Raw genomic sequence first — 22285 nt, 5'->3', positions numbered from 1 at the left:
CTCACCCAGACAGACGGGTCATCTCTCTCCCAGCCAGAACGATCCTGCCCAGGGCCTGGGACATCCTCAGGAGCATCCGGCCACTCTGGTAGTAGTCCTAGCAGCCAAACAACCACACACACGAGTCACTCGTCAAATATTAACTCGATATCTGTTTGTGCTTCAGATGAGACGTTAGTTTTTTATATAACGGGGGTGTCACTTTAAGTAATATCACATTATATCACACGCTGGCTTTCCTTCCTGAAACAAACTGCAACACTGACCACCAAGCTGCCAGTCATTAATATACAGGAGTCCCTCGCTACTTTGCAGTTCGACTTTTGCGGATTTGCACTTTTGTGGTTTTTCAAAGTAAGATTGTACACAACAACAACAACAACAACAACAACAACAACAACAACAACAACAACAAAAATATTATACTGTACATGACACATGATTATCAACGTTAAAACTACTCACGTGATTGGAGCAGTTCGGGATACAGTAAAAAGTAAAAAAAAAAAAAAAACTTTGGACAGGTGCCGCCATTTTGTAGTTTTCTCTCAATAAGCCTACACTGTATGGCCAGTCAAAAGGACTACATTACCCAGAAGCCTTCCAGCCGTTGTTTTCTGCTGAAATGGAGGGAAAGTTTTGATCCGATCTGAAAAAGTTCGGTCCTTATTCATAGTGACTTCGGAGCTCAGTGGATGCAGAGAGCCGTACGGAACTGAACGGGAATTGGACCAGAACTACTTCCAGCCTCATTGATCAATCTGAGCGCTGCTTGCTGGCCCATGAGGCCCCTCGAGCAGGGAGGCATTGCTTGGTGCAATGTTGATGTTCTCAGTGACATCAATATTCACTGGAACTTTTTTTAATCCATATTTCTCTCGATTATTTGGACTCGATTGGGACCATTGTGTGGTTTTGTGCTGGCTCCCCTAAAGTCCAGCTCTCTCTAAAAGCATCTGGTGCTCAACAGCTGCAGAGAGCCGATCAGAACCGGACCAAGGCTGGTGAGTCACCATATAAAGTTTAGCAGTACAGTTTTTGTTCCATTTCAACAAATCATAGATCAAAACGTTCAGCTCTTTCAGGAGAAGGACGCTATGACTTTTGGTATTGGTGAGACTTTATAGCTTTTAGAAATATTTAGCCCTTTCTGCCATTTTGTTCTCATAGAAAATAAATTGAGCTCATTTTTCATCCTTCCAATCTTTAGATCTGTTCACAACCTTTTACTGCTCCTTTCACATTTTGTTCTGCTTCAGCTTCCTTGTGCAAATTTAAACTTGTTTCCAATCTAATTCCAGCTGTTTTTCCAGCTGTTTTATGCTCCTTTCAGATTCTTTCTGCCAACTAAAACATTTTTGTGCTTTTTCTAACTTCGTTCGGCTAATTTTTGTTATGCTCCTTTCATCTCATTTCAGCTTTATCTGCTATTTCAGCTACTATACAGCTGCTTTTATGTTAATTTTAGCTTTTTTTGGCTAATTCCACATTTTTGTACTCATTTCAACTTTTTTCAGCCTGTTTCAGCAAATATGTGCTCCCTCTACTTTCTTCTGGTAATTTAAGCTTCTTTCTGCTGTTTTAGCTACTTTTCAGCTGCTTTTTGTTAATTTCAGCTTTTCTCAGACAATTGTGCCAATTTCTGCTTCTGGCAAATTTGTGTTCTTTCTGATTTCGTCTGCTAATGTCAAGTTCTACCTTTTCAGCTGCTTTTTAAGCATTGTTTTTAGCTAATTTTAGCTGTTTTTAGATACATTTGTTTTTGGTGGGAATTTCAACTTCTTTCAGCCTAATTAATTTCTTTCTGCCAATTTCAGCTTGTTATGCTCATTTAAGTTTTTTTCCTGCTAGTTCCAGCTTTTTCAGCTATTTTTTTTAGCTGTTTTGTACTAAATTTAGCCTTTTCAGCAAATTCCACATTTTTTTTTAGCTCATTTCAGCTCCTTTCACTTCCTTCTGGTAGCTCAAGCTACTTTCTGACTTTTCAGCAATTTCTCAGCTATTTCTTGTGGTAATTTCTGCTTATTTAAACCTAATTCAGCAAATATGTTATTTCTGCTTTCTTCTCCCAACTTAGGCTTGTACTTCCATTTCAGCCACATTTCAGCATGTTTTAGCTAATTTCAGCTGCAGCAAGTCCTTCCCCAACAGGCATTCACACTGTACTTTAACAGGAACTGTCTCTAGTTATGATTGTAATTGTTGGTGCTCTGGCCTCACCTCCAGCAGCTCAGAGTGGCTGCTGTGAAGGTGCCGAGGGTCCGACAGGCTGAGAAACGGCCGACTGACCACCAGGTACCCCACGACTGTTGCCACATCTGCAAAGGAACAGTGCTTTAGAAAATTAGGGGAAGAAAGGACGTTTTCTTTAAATGAAGGAGAAACACATTTTATGGACATGTTTTTAAACTTCTGCTACAACATTGGAGTGTTTTCTGATCTTACACTTTGCTATAATGCTGTCCACAAAGCCCATGGAGAAACGGAAGAAGATGAAGTTATGCAGGTGGTCCACCTGGGAGCACAAACAAGACTTTAGTACAATTTAGACCATAATTACTAAAATATACCATGTTCTAAATGTGAAATATGTCTTCACTTTATAGAGGTTTAATTTGAATATAAGGTCTTTGATGCACAGCAGAACACAGTGAACCTGTCAGCACAGCTGTGGCCCGTCTAAAATACATGCTGTTTGTGTTTGTTGGTGTTTGGTTCACGTGTGCAGCCCCGTCAGGTCACCCTCAGCTGTCGCTCTGAAGTGAGAAACAAGTGACTCAGAGAGGAAAACAAAGTTCAGGGTCCATGGTCAAGAGACTCCACATACCTTAATCCCACTGAGAAGCTGTGGTGAGTCCACAGGGGGACAAAGAAGACCCTCCAACCCTGACAAACTCTAAGCGTTGATTATTGATCATCTATGAGCCGTTAATTGTCAGGATTTGACCCAGAGGTTGAATTATAAACGCATGCGGAGTCTTTGTACAAACTTGATGGAAATGTGAATAAAAAGCCTTCAGATGTTATGAAATGATACTAATCCTTCAGCAGACCATCTGACAAACAAACCAATCCTTGTTGTTCTCATAACTCTGGGCTACACACAGAGCGACGTGTTCACACAGACGGTAATGATCAACGGTCCCAGGTGTTTCTGAATATTTTAACGACTTCCAAAGGTTAGAGGTCCAACAAACCGCTCGGCACAAACGGCAAAGACAGATGAGATCACACGGAACAGCCAGAGTTGAAGCAGTTTTCATCATTCAGACACTCTGGACTCAAACTAACAGGGTTCATCATAAAACGGGGTTCCCAGCACGTCTTGAAAACTGCATTCCCAGGTTTCCCTGAGTTTTCCAGGAGTAAATCCTGAAACTCCAGGAGATATTTCAGTCACAATAATCACTCAGAACTTAGTGCTTTAGGCGGATTTACTGTAGCAGTGAGTGATTTAACGCTGAAACGTTTGGAGTTGTGAAAGGGGTTACAGGTTGGTGTTTTTATACAGCAGCCACCGCAGCCAGTCAGTAAGAATATGTAGGACATGTCGACTGCAGAAGCAGAACATGGACTCAGTGATACTAGAACACCAGCATTAATGCACGCCACATTACAATCTCAGAAAGGTCGTCCAGGACCTGGATCTGGATTTCCAGGATCTGGGAACCCTGTAAGACATGAACAAACCCAGGCTGCGTGGGAAACTTGACTCAACTGTACGTACCAGCTTCTTAAATGTGGCGTGAATGGTCTGCTTCTCTCTCAGGTTCCCGTTGTAGAAGGCTATCTCCTCACTGAAGGAAAAATATTAAACGTGTTATTGTTTATGAAGCATGTTTCTTCTGTGCGTTTCTCAGCATCTTTCTTGTTCCACAGTTTTTGTTCTATTTCAACAAATCATGAATCAAAACGTTCGGCTCTTTCAGGACAATCCTGCTATGACTTCTGGTATTGGTGCAACTTTAGCTTTTTGAAATATTTAGCCCTTTCTGCCATTTTGTTCTCATAGAAAATGAGCTCATTTTACATCCTTCAGATCTTTAGCTCTGTTTACAACCTTTTACTGCTCCTTTCACATTTTGTTCTGCTTCAGCTTCTTTCAGCTCGCTTGTGCAAATTTAATCTTTTTTTCAGCTACATTCAGCTAATTTCAGCTGTTTTAAGCTGTTTTGTGATCCTTTTACATTCTTTCTGCCAACTACAACATCTCTGTGCTTCTTCTAACTTCCTTCTGCTAATCTTAGCATATGTATGTAAGTTTCAGCTTCTTCTGCTTTTCAGCAACTTTTTTGCAGTTTTATGCTAATTTAAGCTTTTTCAGCTAATTCCACATTTTTTGCACACAATTAAACTTTTTTCAGCCTAATTCATCAAAAATGTGCTCTCTCCACTTCTTTCTGGTAATTTCAGCTTCTTTCTGCCTTTTTAGCTACTGTTTGTTGCTAATTTCAGCTTTTATCAGATAATTTCCACTTTTTTGTGCTAATTTTTGCTTCTTTCTGCCTAAGTGGGCAAAGATGTGTTCTTTCTGCTTTCTTCTGCTACCTGTAATTTAAGCTTGTTCTACCTTTTCATCTACCTTTTTAACTAATTTCAGCAGTTTTCTGATAAATTCCACTTTTTTTGTGGTAATTTCGGCTACTTTACGCCTAATTATCTTCTTTATGCTAATTTCAGCTTGAATGCTCCTTTCAGCTTTTCCTGCTAGTTTCAGCTTTTTCTGCTCTTTCAGCTACTATTTAGCTCTTTTGGTGCAGCTTTTTCAGCTAATTACACATTTTTTTCGTTGATTTTAGTTCTCTCCACTTCCTTCTGGTAGTTACACATCTTTATGCCTTTTCAGCTATTTTTTGCTCAATTCAGGGTTTTTTAAGCTAATTTTCTAATTCTTGTGCTCATTTCTGCTTATTTAAACATAATTCAGCAAAGATGTGTTCTTTCTGCTTTCTTCTGTTAATTTAGGCTTGTTCTGCCATTTCAGAATGTTTTTAGTTAATTTCAGCCGTTTTTCAGCAGGTTCTTCTGCAATATGCATTCACACTGCATTTTCTCTGGAAATGCAATTTCTCTAGTTTGTATGAATCTTTATCTAATCAGGACAATCCCATGAAGACCACAGATCTCTTGTTCTGGGCCTGAAGGCAGCCTGCATGTTTATGGAGACACAAACTAAAGTTAACAGTGTTGTCCTCCTCCACAGCTGATGTTCTTTACAGCAGAGGTTTGAATCTGAAACTATCGGCTCACAGACCTGAACCCTGCAGGAATACATGCTGACAAAAGTTCTGTTTGTAGAGCAGAGATAAAAAGTGCACCCCTGTTGTCAGATGTGTAGCTGTGCAGTGCATCTGTAGTAAGCAGCTTCTTTCACGAGCTGAAGAGCTGCTGCTGGGCTTACCTGTTGGTGATGAGACGAGAGTTGACGTAACGGTACTCTCCCTCGAAGCGCTGCTCAGACACAGTCATCTTGCCTATGGGTCTCCTCAGTCTGGTCAGGAACAGTCCTGAGATCAGCAGGTATGACATCATGATAGCTGGACCCTAGTTAAGAGAGGGGACGATGACACAATGAAGACATTTTACAGGGAACCCCCTGAACGTAGGAAGGGTCCACAAAACTAGAACAGAAGTTCTTCACTGTTCTTCACTGCAGAAATGAGAATTAATGAAAAATGGGAGAAAACCGTTTTGTCCAGCAAAAAACTGAAGACCCAGAAAAAGTACTTAAATATTTATTTAGGTAAAAATTCAACATCCCTACAACAGTCCTTCTGTGAACACGTCCACACGAATACGTGTGACAAGCTGTGATGTTGCGCTGCGTTACTGACAGCTCCTTCACATTTGTCCAGTTTGAAGTTGGACTGGTTTTGCTTGAAATGAGTCTGTAGTGTGTTGATTCTTGTAGTTTACAGGTTTGGCTCGTTTTAAAGCAGTATTTCCCCTATCATTATTCAAGGAGGGTGCCCCTCCCTGTCAACAGAACAGAGTGCCCCACCCCACACAGCTCCACCACTCTGGACAGGGAGCGGAGATTGTAGCAGCTCTGCTAAGACTTCAAACCACGTGTTACGTTTTTTGTTTTTCTCATTCTTCTGTGCAGTACTTCTCAAGCTCCACCAAGTTGGATGGGGGACAACTGTGCACATTCATCCATCCATCATCTTTACCCACTTTTTCCTTTCTGGGTCATCTCCAGAAGATGCATCAGATTCAAGCCTGGACTCTGGCCTGGCCCCTCCAGGACCTTCACAGAGTGGTCCTGAAGCCACTCCCCTCAGATCTTGGCCGTGTGCTTTGGGTCATTGTCCTGATGAAAAATGAACCGTCGCCTCAGTCTGAGGTCAGGAGCACTCTGGAGCAGGTTTTCATCCAGGATGTCTCTGTACATCTCTGTGTTCATCTTTCCCTCTATCCCGACTAGTCTGTCAGTTCCTGCTGCTGAAAAACATCTTCATAGCATGATGCTTCCACCACCGTGCTTCACTGTAGGGATGATGTTGGACTGGTGATGAGCGGTGCCTGGTTTCCTCCAAACATGACGTCTGGCCAAACACCAAAGAGTTCAATCTTTGTCTCATCAGACCAGATAATTTAGTTTCTCTTGGTCCGAGAGTCCTTCAGGTCCTTTTGTCAAACTCCAGACGAGCTGCCATGTTCCTTTTATTAAGGAGTGGCTTTCATCTGACCACTCTACTATACAGGCTTGATTGGTGGATTGTTGCAGGGATGGGTGTCCTTCTGGAAGGTTCTCCTCTCTCCACAGAGGAACGCTGGAGTTCTGACAGAGTGACCATCAGGTTCTTGGTCACCTCCCTCACTAAGGCCTTTATGGGCAAACAGCTCTAGGAAGAGTCCTGGTGGTTCCAACCTTCTTCCATTTATAAATGATGGAGGTCACTGTGCTCACTGGGACCTTCAAAGCAGCAGAATGTTTCTGTATCCTTCCCCAGATTTGTCCCTCAACACAATCCTGTCTCAGAGGTCTACAGACCTTTGACTTCATGCTTGGTGTTTGTGCTCTGACATGCACTGTCCACTGTGGGACCTTCTATAGACAGGTGTGCTCCTTTCCAAATCAAGTCCAATCAACTGAATTTACCACAGGTGGACTCCATTTCAGTTGTAGAAACACCTCAAGGATGGTCAGTGGAAACAGCATCTGAGCTCAATTCAGAGCTTCATGGCTGTGAATACTTACATAAATGTCATTTCTTACTTTTCTATTTTTAATAAATTTGCAAAATCTAAAAGAAAAATGTTTTCACATACTCATAGTGGGGTATTGTGTGTAGAATTTTGAGGCTCTTTCCAGATGTTTTGGCTCTCACAGTGCTCGTATAGGGACTGAATGGACAGTAGCAACGGACCCCCAACCCCATACTCAAGGAGCACCTCCCACAATGCACCTGCCTTTTCTTAGTCCACAAAACACATGTAGACTGGATGTGCAAACTCCCATGAACCTGTCAGGGTTTACAGATTGAAGAAAACTGACCACCTGTCAGCCGCTGGGATTATCATTCCAGGCCTGAACTGCAGGTATTAGCAGAGTTAATCCAGCTGATAGTTAACAACTCATCACCAGCTAGGTTAAATGTTTTCAGGTACAAGGTCCATGTCTGTGTTCAATCCTTCCAGCTCACTCTGCGTCTCTACATCTGTGTGATGGTTTTGATTAAATTCTTTATGCTGCCAACAGTATGACTACATCATTAAATAATGAGGGGTTTAACAATTTAAACTCATCAGGATTATTGTAAAAATTTGGTTAGAAAACAGAAAACACTCCTCGTCTCTGTTGTTAATAAATCCGTCCATCAGCTACAGAAGCTCTCCCATCAGAGTTCAGAACATCTCAGCTCATTTCCATCTGGTCCCACCTTTCCTTTGCTCCATCGCTCAGTTTCCTCCCAGAACGACTCTCGTCCTCACAGCTGTTAGTCACCGTTTAATTTCAGGAGACAGAAGAAGTTCAACTTCTCTGTTTGGACCTGTGGTCTCTGACTCCACGCTTCTCCTCTGACTCCGTTTACATCCAGGGATTATTTCACAGACTCACACGAGACCGTCTGAAGTGAACTCTTCACTGTCCGAACGTAAACAAACCACGCTAATTGTTGGCAACAAAACATGATTGCTGCAGACTTTTGGAGGTAAATAAAGTGAATTTAGTGTTGTTTTTTTTAATCACAGAGGATACATGTAAACAAATATCCAAATAAAAACATTAAAAAAATCAAGTATTCTGCCGGCTGAGTGTCTTGAACCCCCGAGTCTCAGGATCTGCTCTGTCCAGCTGGACTTACTCTCAAAGTTTCTGAAACGTTCACATCCGATGCTCTTTTAAAGGTTGAACATCACCTAATTTATAAATGATTAAAGTTAGATCTGGATCAGCCCTGATGAAGGGATGTTGACTCCTACACTTTAATGGGTTTTCAGTGCATCAGTGTGGAATACAACTAAAGTTTAAACACCTTGTTGAGGTTTAAAGAAACCTTCTCCAGCAGCTTCCACTGATTTTAGAGACCATTAAAAAATGAAGCACTTACCTGAGCACCGATGGCGCTCGTCAGCTTGAAGATGTAGAGACCAATGTCTAACAGAGGCTGCAAACACAACAAGAATGTATTCAGGACTCAATCAGAGACAATCAAAAAGAACCTAACCTGGAAGAAATGCATATCACCCGCCGCCTTTCAGTTTTAGACTTGGATCATGTTTTCATGAGAAATGATGGAGTTCAGCCGTTTTGGTCAAACCTTGTAAAAGACATTATGTGCGAGTCGTCTGTCTCCTGTGAACTGCTCAGGAAATATAGATTCAACACATTCTGCAGCTTCTTTAGTTAGGAAACGTTCTCTAGATGCCATTTTTAAAACGTCTTCAGTTGATCCAAAATGCTGCTGCCAGAGTCTTAACTGGAGTTACTGGGAGAGATCATATCTCTCCAGTTTTAGCTTCTCTCCATTGGCTCCCTGTCAAATCCAGAATTCAAAATCTTACTTCTAACCTACAAAGCTCTCAACAACCTAGCTCCATGTTAGATTAAAGATCTTATTGTTCCATATTTTCCTAACAGAGCACTTTGCTTTCAGACTGCAGGTTTACTCGTGGTTCCTAGAGTTTCTAAAAGCAGAATGGGATGAAGATCTTTCAGTTCTCAGGCTCCTCTCTTGTGGAACCAACTTCCAGTTTCTGTCCATGAGGCTGACACATTGTCCAGTTTTAAGACTTTCCTTTTTGATAAATCCTATAGTTAGGGTTGTTATGCTGCTATAGGCTTAGACTACTGGAGGACAAATTGACATAATTTCCTTAAATAATTTGTTAAAATTAAATAGTTTTCATTTGATACTATTTCTATCTTAACATGTGATTCTTGACCTGCCATTGTGTATCTGTTCTTCTCAAACCCAGTCGGTCGAAGCAGATGGCCTCTTGTCCTGATCCTGGTTCTGCTAAAGGTTTCTTGCTCATGAGGGAGTTTTTCTTTCCACTGTCGCCTTCATGCTTGTTCAAGATGAGAGTTCTGTGATGGAGTTAAACTCAAAGCTCCTCAGATAAATAATGTTATTAATGTTACTGGCAGCACGATGGCTCAGTGGTTAGCTCGGTTGCATCACAGCAAGAAGGTCCTGGGTTCCATGTCCAGCTGGACCTGGGGTCTTTCTGGGTGGAGTTTGCATGTTCTCTCCGTGCATGCGTGGGTTTTCTCCAGGTACTCCAGTTTCCTCCCACAGACCAAAAACATATATGTTGGTCTGCCTTCAGGTCCAGACCTCCCTTGCAAGAGATCTGTGATCTCAATGGGATTTGTCTGGTTAAATAAAGGTTAATAAAATAATAATAAATGTAACTTGTTTTTATAGATATATGAATGTTTCTGTTCAGTGCACTGAGATGACTTCTGCTGACTTGGTGCTATAGAAACACACTGAACTGAATTGAATGTTATACTTTACATGAATGATTGAGATCAGTGCTGAGAGGACGTCTGTTGTGAAGTGGAGCAGTAGAAACTGAAGTGGATAGAAGTCTTTCAGTCCCGACTAATCAAAACTGAACTCACATTATGTGCATGTACAGAACCGTCAGCGATGGACATCTGACTACAGAGTCGTCTTCCATCTCCAAAAGCTGTTTATTATTTTATTATTGCCTGCTGCTGAAGGAAAACAACAACAATACCGATATGGAACAACGATCTGTGTGTGCATGTCTGGGTTTATTTCTGTCTGTTAGCAAAAAAGTTTTAAAAGCACGGGTTAAAAGATTTGAACGACCCATTTTATTGTGTTAGCCTAAAATCTGGAGTGGCAGGCAGCAGACGGCATGCTTCAAGGTACAGGTTGTTTTTAATAACCAAAGCTCTGGTAGTGGCTCTTCCAGTGAGCCTGTGGTTACATCTGCCTGGCATGATGCTGCTCAGGTGGCACTGCAGTCACTTCTTGACACAGTGAAGGTGCGGTGCTACCTTGCTGAGGTTGGAGTAAAGATCCACCACACTGTTGCAGAACTTCTCCACATCCTGGGTCAGCAGCTGGTCTGCGTTAGCTATCCGGTTGTCCAGGTTTCCCATTTTGTAATAAGTGAAGCCTCTGAAGAGACAGAGTCGAGACTCAGTCATCACAAACACACAACAGGTCCTTTCTTAAGATACAAGATGGTCTGCAGCAGATTCAGTACAAATGTGAACAGGTGGCAACACAAGTAGAACTACAGGGGCTTTAAGACAAGTGTGAACAATTACTGGACCACATTTAATGGACATATCATCATTCTGGTCATGTTTTCACAACTTAAATTCATTTTACTATACTTTATGTATAAATATATGGCTTTCCTTACTGAACATCTTGAACCCCATTAATGTGGAGGCTGGTTCTCGCAAACTGCAACTAATCAGCAGCAGCTTTTTATGACCAGTCAAATAAACTGGCGGTAGGTCTTTAGGAGACGGAACATGTTACGTGTTAAAGTGCTCAAATCCCTCAGGTGGACTTACTGCAGGTACTGGTCGTACAGCTTCTTTGTGAGTCGCTCACGAAACCTCAGCTTTAACTCATTTAGACCCAACTTTAGAAAGTTGTTCACCAACGCAATCTGAAACAAAAACAGTCACGCACATTTGAACTTCCTGTACTTCTGGTTTGAAACACATCAATTCTGTGATCGTGTAAATGTTTATGACGCATTCACTCCATTAGTGACCCATTTTCTTCTGTACGTTGCACTCATTTCAACATTTTTCAGCTTAATTCAGCAAAAATGTACTCGCTGAACAAGCTTCTTTTTGCCTCTTTAGCTACTTTTCAGCTGTTTTTTTTTTTTTGCTAATTTCAGCATTTTTCAAATAAATTCCACTTTTTTATGCTCATCTCTGCTTCTTTCAACCTAACTGAACAAACAACAAAAAAGGTTGAATCATGTCATCTGGACTTCGTTTTTTTGTTAAAAAAAGAAACGTTTCGCCCCTCATCCAAGAGGCTTCGTCAGTCTGAGGCCTAGCCATCTGGTATTACCCAGAAGCCACCCTGACTCTTGTGTTTCAAGCCTGCCTCAGATACCCCTGAAGTCTGGCCTTTTCACTAATGGTTTCAAAAACACAAAGTTTGTTTTCTCAGTCATCCAGGTATATAACAACAAAAAAGGTTGAATCATGTCATCTGGAAAAAACGAAGTCCAGATGACATGATTCCACATTTTTGGCATTCATTTCAACTGTTTTCAGCCTAATTCAGCAAAAATGGGCTCTCTCGACTTGCTTCTGGTAATTTAAGCTTCATTCTGCCTTTTTTTAGCTAATTTTCAGCTGTTTTTTGTTGTTGCTAATATCAGATTTTTTTATGTATTTATTTATTTATTCTTCTTTCGGCTGCTCCCTGCGTTAGGGGTCGCCACAGCGAACTAAGCCGCATGAAGACTTGACACTTATTATTTTTTACGCCGGATGTCCTTTATGATGCATCCACAGACCACTGAGCTACCACAGCCTCTGTGTGGAGCAGAGAGCTGCTGTCTAGGACACCCGGAGGAGCAGATTGTGGGGATTAAGGGCCTTGCTCAAGGGCCCAGAGTGGGCCGAATGAGGATGGGGGCAGGTGTGGGTGCTCCACTTACCCCACATTTTTGATGTTGTAGGTACCGGGGCTTGAACCGGCGATCTTCTGATCACAGGCCCACCTTCTCTAACCTCTGCGCCACCACTCCCCTTTTTTTCCAGATAATTTTCACTTTTTTGTGCTTGTTTCTACTTCTTTCAGCCTAATTGGGCAAACGTGCTCTCTTTACTTTTTCTGCAAATTTAAGCTTGTTCCACCTTTTTAGCTAGCCTTTCAACTTATTTTAGCTACGCAACTTCAGCTGTTGTCAGATAAATTCAAGTTTTTTGTGAAAATTTCTGCTACTTTCAAACTAATTAACATCTATGCTCATTTCAGCTTGTTATGCACCTTTCAGCTTTTTCTGCAATTTCAGTTACTATTTAGCTGTTTTTATGCTAATTTTAGCTTTTACTGCGAACTTCACATTCCAGGGTGTCCCCCACCTCTCGCACAGTGATGGCTGGATATGGGCACCAGTGACCCCCTCGATCCAGAAAGGAAGAAGCGGGTAAAAGATAATGGATGGAAGGATTTCAGCTCTTTCTACTTCCTTCTGGTAGTTTAATCTTCTTTCTGACTTTTCAGCTTCTTTTCAGCTACTTTACACTAATTTGAACCTTTTTTTTGTTGCTAATTTCCTAATTTTTGTGCTCATTTCTTATTTTTTAATTGAGTTCAACAAATCTATGTGCATTCTGCTTTCTTCTGCTAATTTGGGCTTGTTCTTCCATTTCAGCTACATTTCAGCATACCTTTTTTATAGCTAATTTCAGCTGTTTTTCAGCAAGTTTTTCAGCAATAAGCATTCACACTGCATTTTTAAAGGAAATGCATTTTCTCTAGTTTAGCTTTGATGTTTGTAGTGTGCTCATCAAACTATTAAAATTCAGAATAAGAAAATCCTTCATGGCAGGTGGTGTAGTCCAGCTCAGAGCCAGATGTGACCACTGAAGAACCAAATCCAGCCCCAGGACACCAACACCTTCAAACTGGAACGGGCTTAAACGAAAAAATATTGATGTCCATGTTTCAAACAGGTTGGAGGAGAGAAGAGTCTGCCTCATGACTTCACCTGGAACAGCTTTAGTTTTCTTCTGTATTTTTAACTCGGTTTATAAATAAAATCATTATTTTGTTGACATTCAGTGATTTTACTAATTTATGCATTTTATTATAATCTCCAAAATCAGTTTGAATCCCTCCTCTGAGCACAGATTTGTCATCTACATACGAAACAAATTTTATACATTTGATTTCTTTCGCAAGTGACGAACATGAAGTATAAATCATTTTGGTCCCAATACTGAGCTCTGGGGGATCCCATCAGAAATGTCCCAACATTGTGATTGTCACCTGTTTTCACAAACTGTTGTTTCTTCAGCAGCTCTTTATCCACCACAGCTCCAGTCCAGCACCATTTCACACAATTTAATAATGCAGTGTGCTGTTATTGAATTAATTGAACAATTCACATTAAACAGATGAGAAACCATTACTGTAAATACTTACAAGCGGCATGAATTTGACGAAACTGAACAAGAAAATCTTGAAATCTTTTGTTGAGCGACCAATAATTGCACTGCAAATTAAAAAAAACAAAGATGAACAAAAGGAAGAGACAGAAACTACAGATTAAACATTTTTTCTCAATACTTTCACTAGACGTGACAGAAAACAGAACCTGGGACCAGACTTCTGAGAAGAGCTGGACTTGTTTCATGGATTTTACCCACAACCCCATTTATCTGTTTGGGTAGAGATTAGTGTCACGTCTTTGTAAGGTTTTACATTTTATATAAAAGTAAAGAAATGGATCAGTTTGTAGCTCTGCTAATGTTAAAAGCTAACAAAAAACAGGGTACAGACAGTACACACTACAGTACAAAGTTTTACTGGAGCAGATTTATTCATGTAAACTATGGGTGATGTCACTCGTCTCTGAAGGATTTGAATAGTGAATGTTTGTATTTTTGAAATTGAACAATAAATGCAAGAAAACTTGAACGTTTTTGGTGCAAAATATTCAAGTGGGTCACTGTGTAGAAGAGGAGTTGTTTTTGTCTGAGGTGGAGTGATGGACTGAAGTGTGCATGCGCCATTGATTAAAAACATATCACAGCTTGTGACCTGGCACAGCGGCTCCAATGAGCACAGCTTTACGTGTAAACGTAACTTTTGCACAACCAACATTGGTGAAAACGCCAGCGTCTCCTGCGCTCGTTCATGTTTAAATTGGGTCTTAATTCAGTTCCTGCTTCAGTCTGTGCTTCAGAGCTCATTGGGGACTCTAATGCGACGTGTCCTCCTGACTGAGTCTTGGCTCCAACAGCTCCTTCTGCTAAATATTTTTAACTTTTTAAATCATAAAACAAAACCAAAGACCTCAAACACACAGCAACAACTACAGAGTCCTTCATTGTTGATGACGTGAAGTGATGAGGCTGAGCTGTCTGCAGAGGGACGGGCCCCCACAGTGTGTAACAAGCACATCCTGTGGGTCTGTCCAAGTCCTCCAGGGCCACTGTCCTGCATGTGTCCCTGCTCTAACACACCTGATTCAAGGACTGAGTCACCTCTTCATGTTCTGCAACAGCCACTGATTTGAATCAAGTGTGTTGGAGTACATAAACCTCTGAAGCATGGAGGGCAAGTGGCCCTCCAGGACCAGGTCTGGACACCCCTGATTTAAAACATGCAGCATAGGGGCCCTCCAGGACCAGGTCTGGACACCCATGATGTGGAACTTTTAATTGTAAAGCTGAAAAACAAGCCAGGAGAGCAGCTCTGTGGTACGTCATTGAAATCAGTCACTGCATGTGCTCGAACAGAACAGAGCTAATTAAAAATATTACTTTAATTTTTGTTTTTCCTTTCTTACCAGAACCGCCAATTTCTTTAATTTTGCCATCATGTTTGTAATGATTCTTTTGTAGGTCGTAGGCTCAAAAATTCATCTTTCCACAACATTTGTAAACTTTTGATAAGAAACGGTGCTATCACCAAACAAGAAAAAACTGTCAATAAAAGCATAAAAGAAGAGTTGCTACGGGAGCCCGGATGTCCAAAATAAGGGTTAGGGTCAAACAGCCTATGAGGTGTGGGGGTTATTAGTGAAAAACAAACCATAGGTGCCATTTTATCACAGTTCTCAAGCCATGGAGCGTAAGTGAGTGGTAACCTCTGACCTTTCAATCATGGTGCCGTTCTGGATCATCCACACGTCACAGTAGGTTCGGGCCACCAACATGGCGGCGATAAGCATGAGGTAGGCAGTCTGTCATGAAGACACACACACGCACACACAGCAGATTATAAAGTGTTTATGACTCTGACCTGAACTCTACTCCGATCAGCTCGAACGATAAGTCCACGTTGACCTTTGCTTCTGAACCTGATGTCTCTGTGCTCTTTATCTGCAGGTTTCCTAACTCCACTACTTTGTAGTCATTGAATATTATTTGAATCAACCAAAGATTAAATTAAATGTTAGATTTTTATTTTTAACATTGCACCTGTCAGAAAGCGTTTCAGGACCTGCTGTTCTGACGACTCCCACAGTTTGTTCATGTCACCTCCTCAGGTCAAGAGTAACACAGTTAGTTATTTTTCCACTTTAAAGCTGAGAAAACATTTAGACTTCTCTTACCTTTGAGTTGAGAAAATAATAAATTTGACTAAATTACTGAGTCCCTCCCTTCATTTCTCTGTACAAACTATTTCTAGTTACGTGTGAGCAACGTTTTCTGGGAAGGAGACACTAAAGAATACACACAAAGGAGTTTGACCCTAATGTCCTCCAACCAGCCCTGAAAGTTTGACTCTGGTCTCAGCTGTCGTTAACGTCCTTTAGCCGTCTGGTTCTGATGGAACTAAATGCAGGTGTGAAACCTGTACATGTGCACATGTGCACTGAACACGTGTGTGTTTGTCAGTCAGAACTGTCCTCATCCTCGGCGATGGACGACCTACTGAACTGAGGTGACCCCACACAGGCCGCTCTGAGGACATCTCCAGGTTAAAGCAAAGCCTGCTCAGCTGCAGCTGGTTTCAAATAACCAAAAAGAGACTACAGATTTATTTATTTCAGCTAATGTATCGTTACCGTTACAGGAGCGGACTCACTGAACGGTACAATCGACTCACCTCCACCTCAAAGCTCGACTCTTTTCCTCCCAGTTAAGATTGATTATTATAAAAAATTAGGGGTGCGCCGATTGGTTTTCTGGCCGATCACCAATTCTAAAAAGTCTGACCTGCCGATTCCGATATTGGCCGGTACTGATTTTGTTTTATAAGCGACACTGTCAGGTGCTATAAGGTCACAACGCACCTTCAATTTTACAATATTGTTTTGTTGTAAAACAGACCCTTGAACAATATCCTAGAAACAGTACAAACTTGTTTTAACTGGCCATGAGGTGGTGCTCTGAAATATAAATGAAGTTCAGACAATTGTTGATAAAACTAAAAAAATCTGTAAAATCGGTTTCTCATGCAAGTATCGGCCGATTTCCCATTTCCCAAAATTAAGGAAATCGTGGCCGATAAATCGACCGGCTGATTAATTGGTGCACCTCTAAAAAAAAGGTTAAAGAAACTGTCAAGATGACACGATTGAACCCTTTACTGTGCGTAAATAACGTTTATTTTCTCACCTTATAACTCAGTACTAAGTCTGTCCGGTTAAAAATAGCTCTTCCTCTCAGAACGTAGCTGCAGACCTGCCTTCACAGAGCCAGGTCCTTGCTCCTTGTTTATTCAAACTGCTGCCGCTCAAAACATTTGAAGGGTCAGGAACATTTTCAGAGATAATCTCGCCCGACAAAGTCATGAAGCAGATTTTTAGGGGTAGAAAGTCGTTTGTTTTGTAACTTGACAGGAAACCTGCTGACATACTGGTCTCAGGAGATCTTCGCTCCACACCTAAACATCACTAGAAGGAATGTGCAGGTATGTGGCTCTGTGGTTTAAAACACTTGTTTTTTACAGAACCAGTTCTGAACGGCTCCGAACTCAAAGTGATTTGGGGGGAAGGAACTGGACTTTGTTGTTCAGCCAGTCAAAGCTGCTGCTTCTCATTCATCATTTAAACTATTTTATCAACATTTATTTAGGAATAACAGAGTTTACCATTACAAATAAGACAAATGTTTCTTAAATATAAATCTTATTGCAATGGTTCCCAACACTGGTCCTTGAGGAACACCATGTTTTAGCTGCTTACCTGCTTTGACACACCTGATTTGAAAGAATTGGTGATTACGAGGCTTCAGCAGAACTTAATGAGGTAATTAAACCACTGAATCAGGTGTGTTGATACAGGGAAACAACTAAAACATGCAGGGTGGTGTTCCTCAGGGACCAGTGTTGGGAACCAACCATAACATGCTTAACACTAACGAGAACACACAATGACAGCTAGACTCACCTCCATACAAAAAACCCGTGGCACCATGATCCTCAGAATCCGGAGGATCCGGAGGAAGAAAACCTTATCCACGGCCGCCTTGTCTTTTCTTCCATCTTTCTGTACAGAGAAACATGAAAACACTCAACAACAGCTAATTATTGTTGTCGCTGTTTAATGACAAATTTGAAACGAACACGTTGAACTTACGTCTGTGTTGAGCACGAGCTGAGACGCTCCTTTAGTGCTGCAACGAGAACCAGGGAGTTCAAACGTTAAGTTGACATGGAACAAAATGACTCTTTATTCTGGACAGTACTTGGAGGCAACACTTTCTAATCTACCGTTCACAGGAAGTCTACATTTCATAGTCTTATTTTTATGTTAAAGTATGCAACTATCAGTGTTAAATTACAGCATCAATGTACAATCTGAGATCAAGTCTGGTATATTTTACTCCACAGAAGCTGAATTATTCCCAGTTCACTTTTTTCCTGTGTTGTCTGAGGTGTCGAGCCCTGGCGGGGTCTTCAGGGCTCGTCTGAGAGTGGTTTTCTTGCTGCACTTCAAGGCTCACAAACCAAATCTACTTGCTATTGAACATTTACATAATAATTTTTGATTTGATGTTTGCCCAGGCTGGTTTTAAAGCTGCAGTGACTTTCTTTCAGGCAGGACAGAGGACGCCTTGGTTCAACAGGGAGCTCAGAAGGACCAGAGAACTTCTGCTTGAATCAACAGATCTTAGAGGACTTGGACTTCAGAACTCCCCTGAACAGTTTCTCAGACATGGTGGACCTTTAAAAGCACATTTCTAACTTGGTATGACGTCCTAATGTCGGAGTGTTCGCCATCGGTTTCAGGCGTCTGCTTCAGTGCGAGCTCACTAAGAACTTCCTGTTTCATTATGGTATGGTATATAGTTTATTCATTTAAAAAAAGTACAAAACAATTCCATAACAAGATAAAAAAGGATACAAAAGATTTAAAATGAAAGGCAGCAGAAAGAAGAAAAAATCTTATTTTATCTGCCCCTTTTTTCAAACAATTATTTCAGACATAATAATTTTCAAGTAACAGTACAAAATGAATAACTCTTTCTAATTTTTCTAATTCTAATACAAAACACACACTAAGCTACTTCATATATATTTTTTTAACAATTCAGTTTTGATCTTTTTCTTAAATGTACACATTGACTTGGCATTTTTTACATCACTCTCTAGACCGTTCCACAATCCAACTCCTTGGATTGAGGTAGACCTTCCCTTCAGACTAGTTCTGAACTTTGGTTTGACAAATATTTCTATCCCCTTAAGATTGTAACAACTTTGTCTTTTAATAAAATTTCTTTGGATATTTAATGGTAATGTGTTATTTTGAGCCCTATACATAACTAATAAAATACTGTAATCTACCAAATCATGGAACTTCAATAACTTCAGTTGATAAAATAATGTGCTTGATGGGTGACTGTAATGCTTTCTGGTGATAATTCTTACAGCTCTTTTCTGTAAAATAAAAATAGGTTTTGTAAATGTTTTACATGCTTTCCCCCAAACATCAATGCAATAAATTAAATGTGGAACAATGATTGTGTTATACAACATGTACAGAGCTTTATCATTTAATAATTCCCTGACTTTGTATAGTACTGCAATAGATTTAGATATTTTTGTTCTTACAGAATTTATGTGATTTTTCCATGTTAGCTGTTCATCAATGATTACACCCAAAAATTTCATCTCATTAACTCTACAAATCTCAACACCCTCAATTTTAAATGGATCATCAACAGTTCTCTTTTTGTTACTAAATATCATGTATTTAGTTTTATCTAAATTTAATGATAATTAAGTTTAAACCAAGTTTGTATTTTATCAAATTCTGTCTTCATCAATTTCAACATCCGTTTTACATCTTTACCCAAACAAAAAAATGTGGTGTCATCTGCAAAAAGGACACATTTGAGGAGTCCTGATACATTCACTAAGTCATTCACATATAAAATAAATAACTTTTGTCCAAGTACAGAGCCTTGAGGAACTCCACAAGTGATATTGCACAGGTCAGATCTTACACCATTTATTTGTACAAACTGTTTCCTATCTTTTAGATAGCTAGATACCCAGTGTAATGCTGGTCCTCTTATACCATATTTATTTAATTTTTCAAGGAGAATAGTGTGGTCAATAGTATTGAATACTTTTTTTAAATCAACAAAAAAACTAACACAATACTGTTTTTGATCGACAGCAGTAGTTATTTGTTCCATTATTTCCATGAGAGCCATCGATGTAGAGTTTTTTGCTTTAAACCCATACTGACTGCTACTTAGAATGTTTTGTTTAGTAATAAATTTATCTAGTCTGGTCACAAATAGTTTTTCTAGAATTTTTGAGAATTGTGGTAATAAGGATATTGGTCTATAATTATTGAACACACATTTATCACCATTTTTAAAGAGAGGAACTACCTTAGCTACTTTCATATTGTCTGGAAATATTCCTTTTGAAAATGATAAATTACAAATATATGTAAACGGCTCGATAACATAACTCATTATGTCCTTTACAAACATCATATCCATGTCCACCCAGTCTTTTGATCTCTTATCTGTAAGATTTTTTACAACATTCATTATTTCTTCTTTGTCAGTTCCATTAAGAAAAATACTGTTGTCACAACTTATAACTGAATGGTTCACATTATTGTCTACTTTTGGTATTTTAGCTGCAAGGCTTGATCCAACGTTCACAAAATGATGATTGAATCCATTTACAATTTCATTTTCATCATGGATTTCATCGTCATCCTTCAAAAAATATTGTGAAATACCTGTTTTTGCTTTATGACTTTTCAGAACATTATTTATTACTCGCCATGTAGCTTTCATATCACCATTGCTTTCATTAAAGAGTTTTTACTAAAAACAAAGACGAAAACGTCGTCTCATTATCAGCAGCTTCTTGTCGCCGGTGGATATTTAATGTTTTAACTGTAGGCTTTCACACTTCACTCACTGGGGTTGTGAGTTTTTGTCTTTACAGATGAGCGTGCTCTTTCCTAGTTAATGTTTTTCAATATGCCGTGACCTTTGACCTCTTGGCCTTTTACCTCTTGGTATTCTACCAATCGGTTCCTGAAAAGTGAATTAATTTCAAGATATCTCTGTTTGGAGCATGGTTCTGGATATTATAGAAACACAAATAAAAACTTTGTTTCTGAAAGTACTTTTACTGACATACTCTATAGAATACCTGTTTTCTCTCAAACCTTGTGAGTTATTAAACTATATTTCTGTCAAAAAGCACGGGTTGTCTCTTTTCTTGTTCCGTTCTTCTGCTCCCTTTAAGCCAAGAGTTGTTTGAAAGTTCTCCTGTCGTCCAGTATTTATTTTACTTGTCTCGTCTTTTTTCATGCAGTGGCTGATCATTAAAAATGATCGTGGGCCAGAATTTAGGCAGGAGATGAAGACTGCATTTACAAAATGAAAAACGTGATAGAAAGTGTCGTCTGCGTAAATGAAGAGATGTGTAAAAGTACTTTGTACAACAGGGTAAGTTAAAAAGGTACTATGCCAGTGTAAGAACAGGTTTACAGATCTGCAGTTTTTTATACCCTCAAATGTTTAAAATACAGTTTTATGGTCACTCTGAGAAAATCATATATTTATATATATATATATATATATAACTTTACTGATGTTGAGATTGAAGTAATAATGTTGAGGACATTTTAAAAGTAGAGTACAGAGGGCAGAATAGTATTTAAAGAATAAAAAGCCAAAATCATGAGAATAAAGTTGTTAATTTGAGATTTAATGGGGAATAAAAACCAAAGCAGCACCTGTGTAGAACCATATGCCTCATGAAAGAAATAATGAGTTTATAATAAAACTATTGCCTCTGCATTTAAAAAAATAATAATTAAATGAATGAATGAACTTTATAAACTGGAGCTTGTCAGATATTTAACCTTCACCTGCACAGGTACTGCTGAGCAGGTGTTTTGATCAGGGATCACCACAGCCACCTAAACTGACCGCAGCAGACTCCACCGCAGGTGATTTTACATAAAGTGACTGCAGTCGAGAGTCCAGGTTGTTTTAATGCTTTAAACGAAGAACAAACAGCAAAACATTGAAAAGTGAAGTTTAAATCCCTGAGAGTGACTGGTTTGATGAAAACATGAAGTTTTAATCGAGTAGACTAACCGAGATGATGCAGAGAGGAGTCAGGATATTTTACTGACACAGAGCCTGGTGGGGCTAACACGCCTGCAGAGACAGTCTCCACTGAAGAACCGGGTTCCGCTCACTAACCTGTTCTGTTTGGACCTTCGGTTTCTGTGCTTCAGCAGGTAAACGACCAACAAAACTCCGCCGGCCAGGCACGAGTTTTTGGCCGTCACATATTTACTCAAACCCGCCATGTTTCGGGCTTTGGTGTGCTTGTAATGCTTCAGCTGTTCTGTCACCAAAAGTCATTTCCTGGTGTGAGGTGCGCATGCGCGGAAGTGGAGCGGCGCAGACGCAGTTCAAAGTACCCGCTGCTAAGGGGTGGCTGACAATTTTGATCAGTTTCACAAACGTAAAAAATGTTCTCTCTTTTTGGAAACCCCTATCCGCCTCCAAAAACTTACAGAGAAATGTTGACTTTCACAAAACCCAATTTATTATGAATAAAGCTGACACATAAAACGCATGTGCTTATATAATGTATAGACATATATATATATATATATATATATATATATATATATA

At 39.9% G+C, this 22285-nt stretch overlaps 1 protein-coding gene across 1 annotated transcript in view; it reads right to left on the bottom strand.

Moving 5' to 3' along the window:
• LOC119426537 (ATP-binding cassette sub-family D member 3) overlaps positions 1 to 22034 on the bottom strand; it is a gene marked incomplete in the record, with an annotated part of 40707 nt that extends 18673 nt beyond the window's left edge. Inside the window, 13 exon segments of the mRNA XM_037694103.1 lie at positions 6 to 97; positions 2221 to 2318; positions 2446 to 2515; positions 3728 to 3797; positions 5402 to 5544; positions 8559 to 8615; positions 10484 to 10607; positions 11015 to 11112; positions 13623 to 13692; positions 15299 to 15387; positions 17542 to 17640; positions 17731 to 17767; positions 21845 to 22034. Coding sequence (XP_037550031.1) covers positions 6 to 97; positions 2221 to 2318; positions 2446 to 2515; positions 3728 to 3797; positions 5402 to 5544; positions 8559 to 8615; positions 10484 to 10607; positions 11015 to 11112; positions 13623 to 13692; positions 15299 to 15387; positions 17542 to 17640; positions 17731 to 17767; positions 21845 to 21954 — 1157 coding nt within the window.
• Positions 22035 to 22285: the final 251 nt, after the last annotated feature.

Source organism: Nematolebias whitei, chromosome 20 (genome assembly GCF_014905685.2).
Source record: "Nematolebias whitei isolate Nwh7 chromosome 20, NemWhi1, whole genome shotgun sequence".
Lineage (NCBI taxonomy): Eukaryota > Metazoa > Chordata > Actinopteri > Cyprinodontiformes > Rivulidae > Nematolebias > Nematolebias whitei.
Note: the sequence above shows the minus strand (reverse complement) of the source record. Positions and strands in the feature narration are given on the sequence as shown.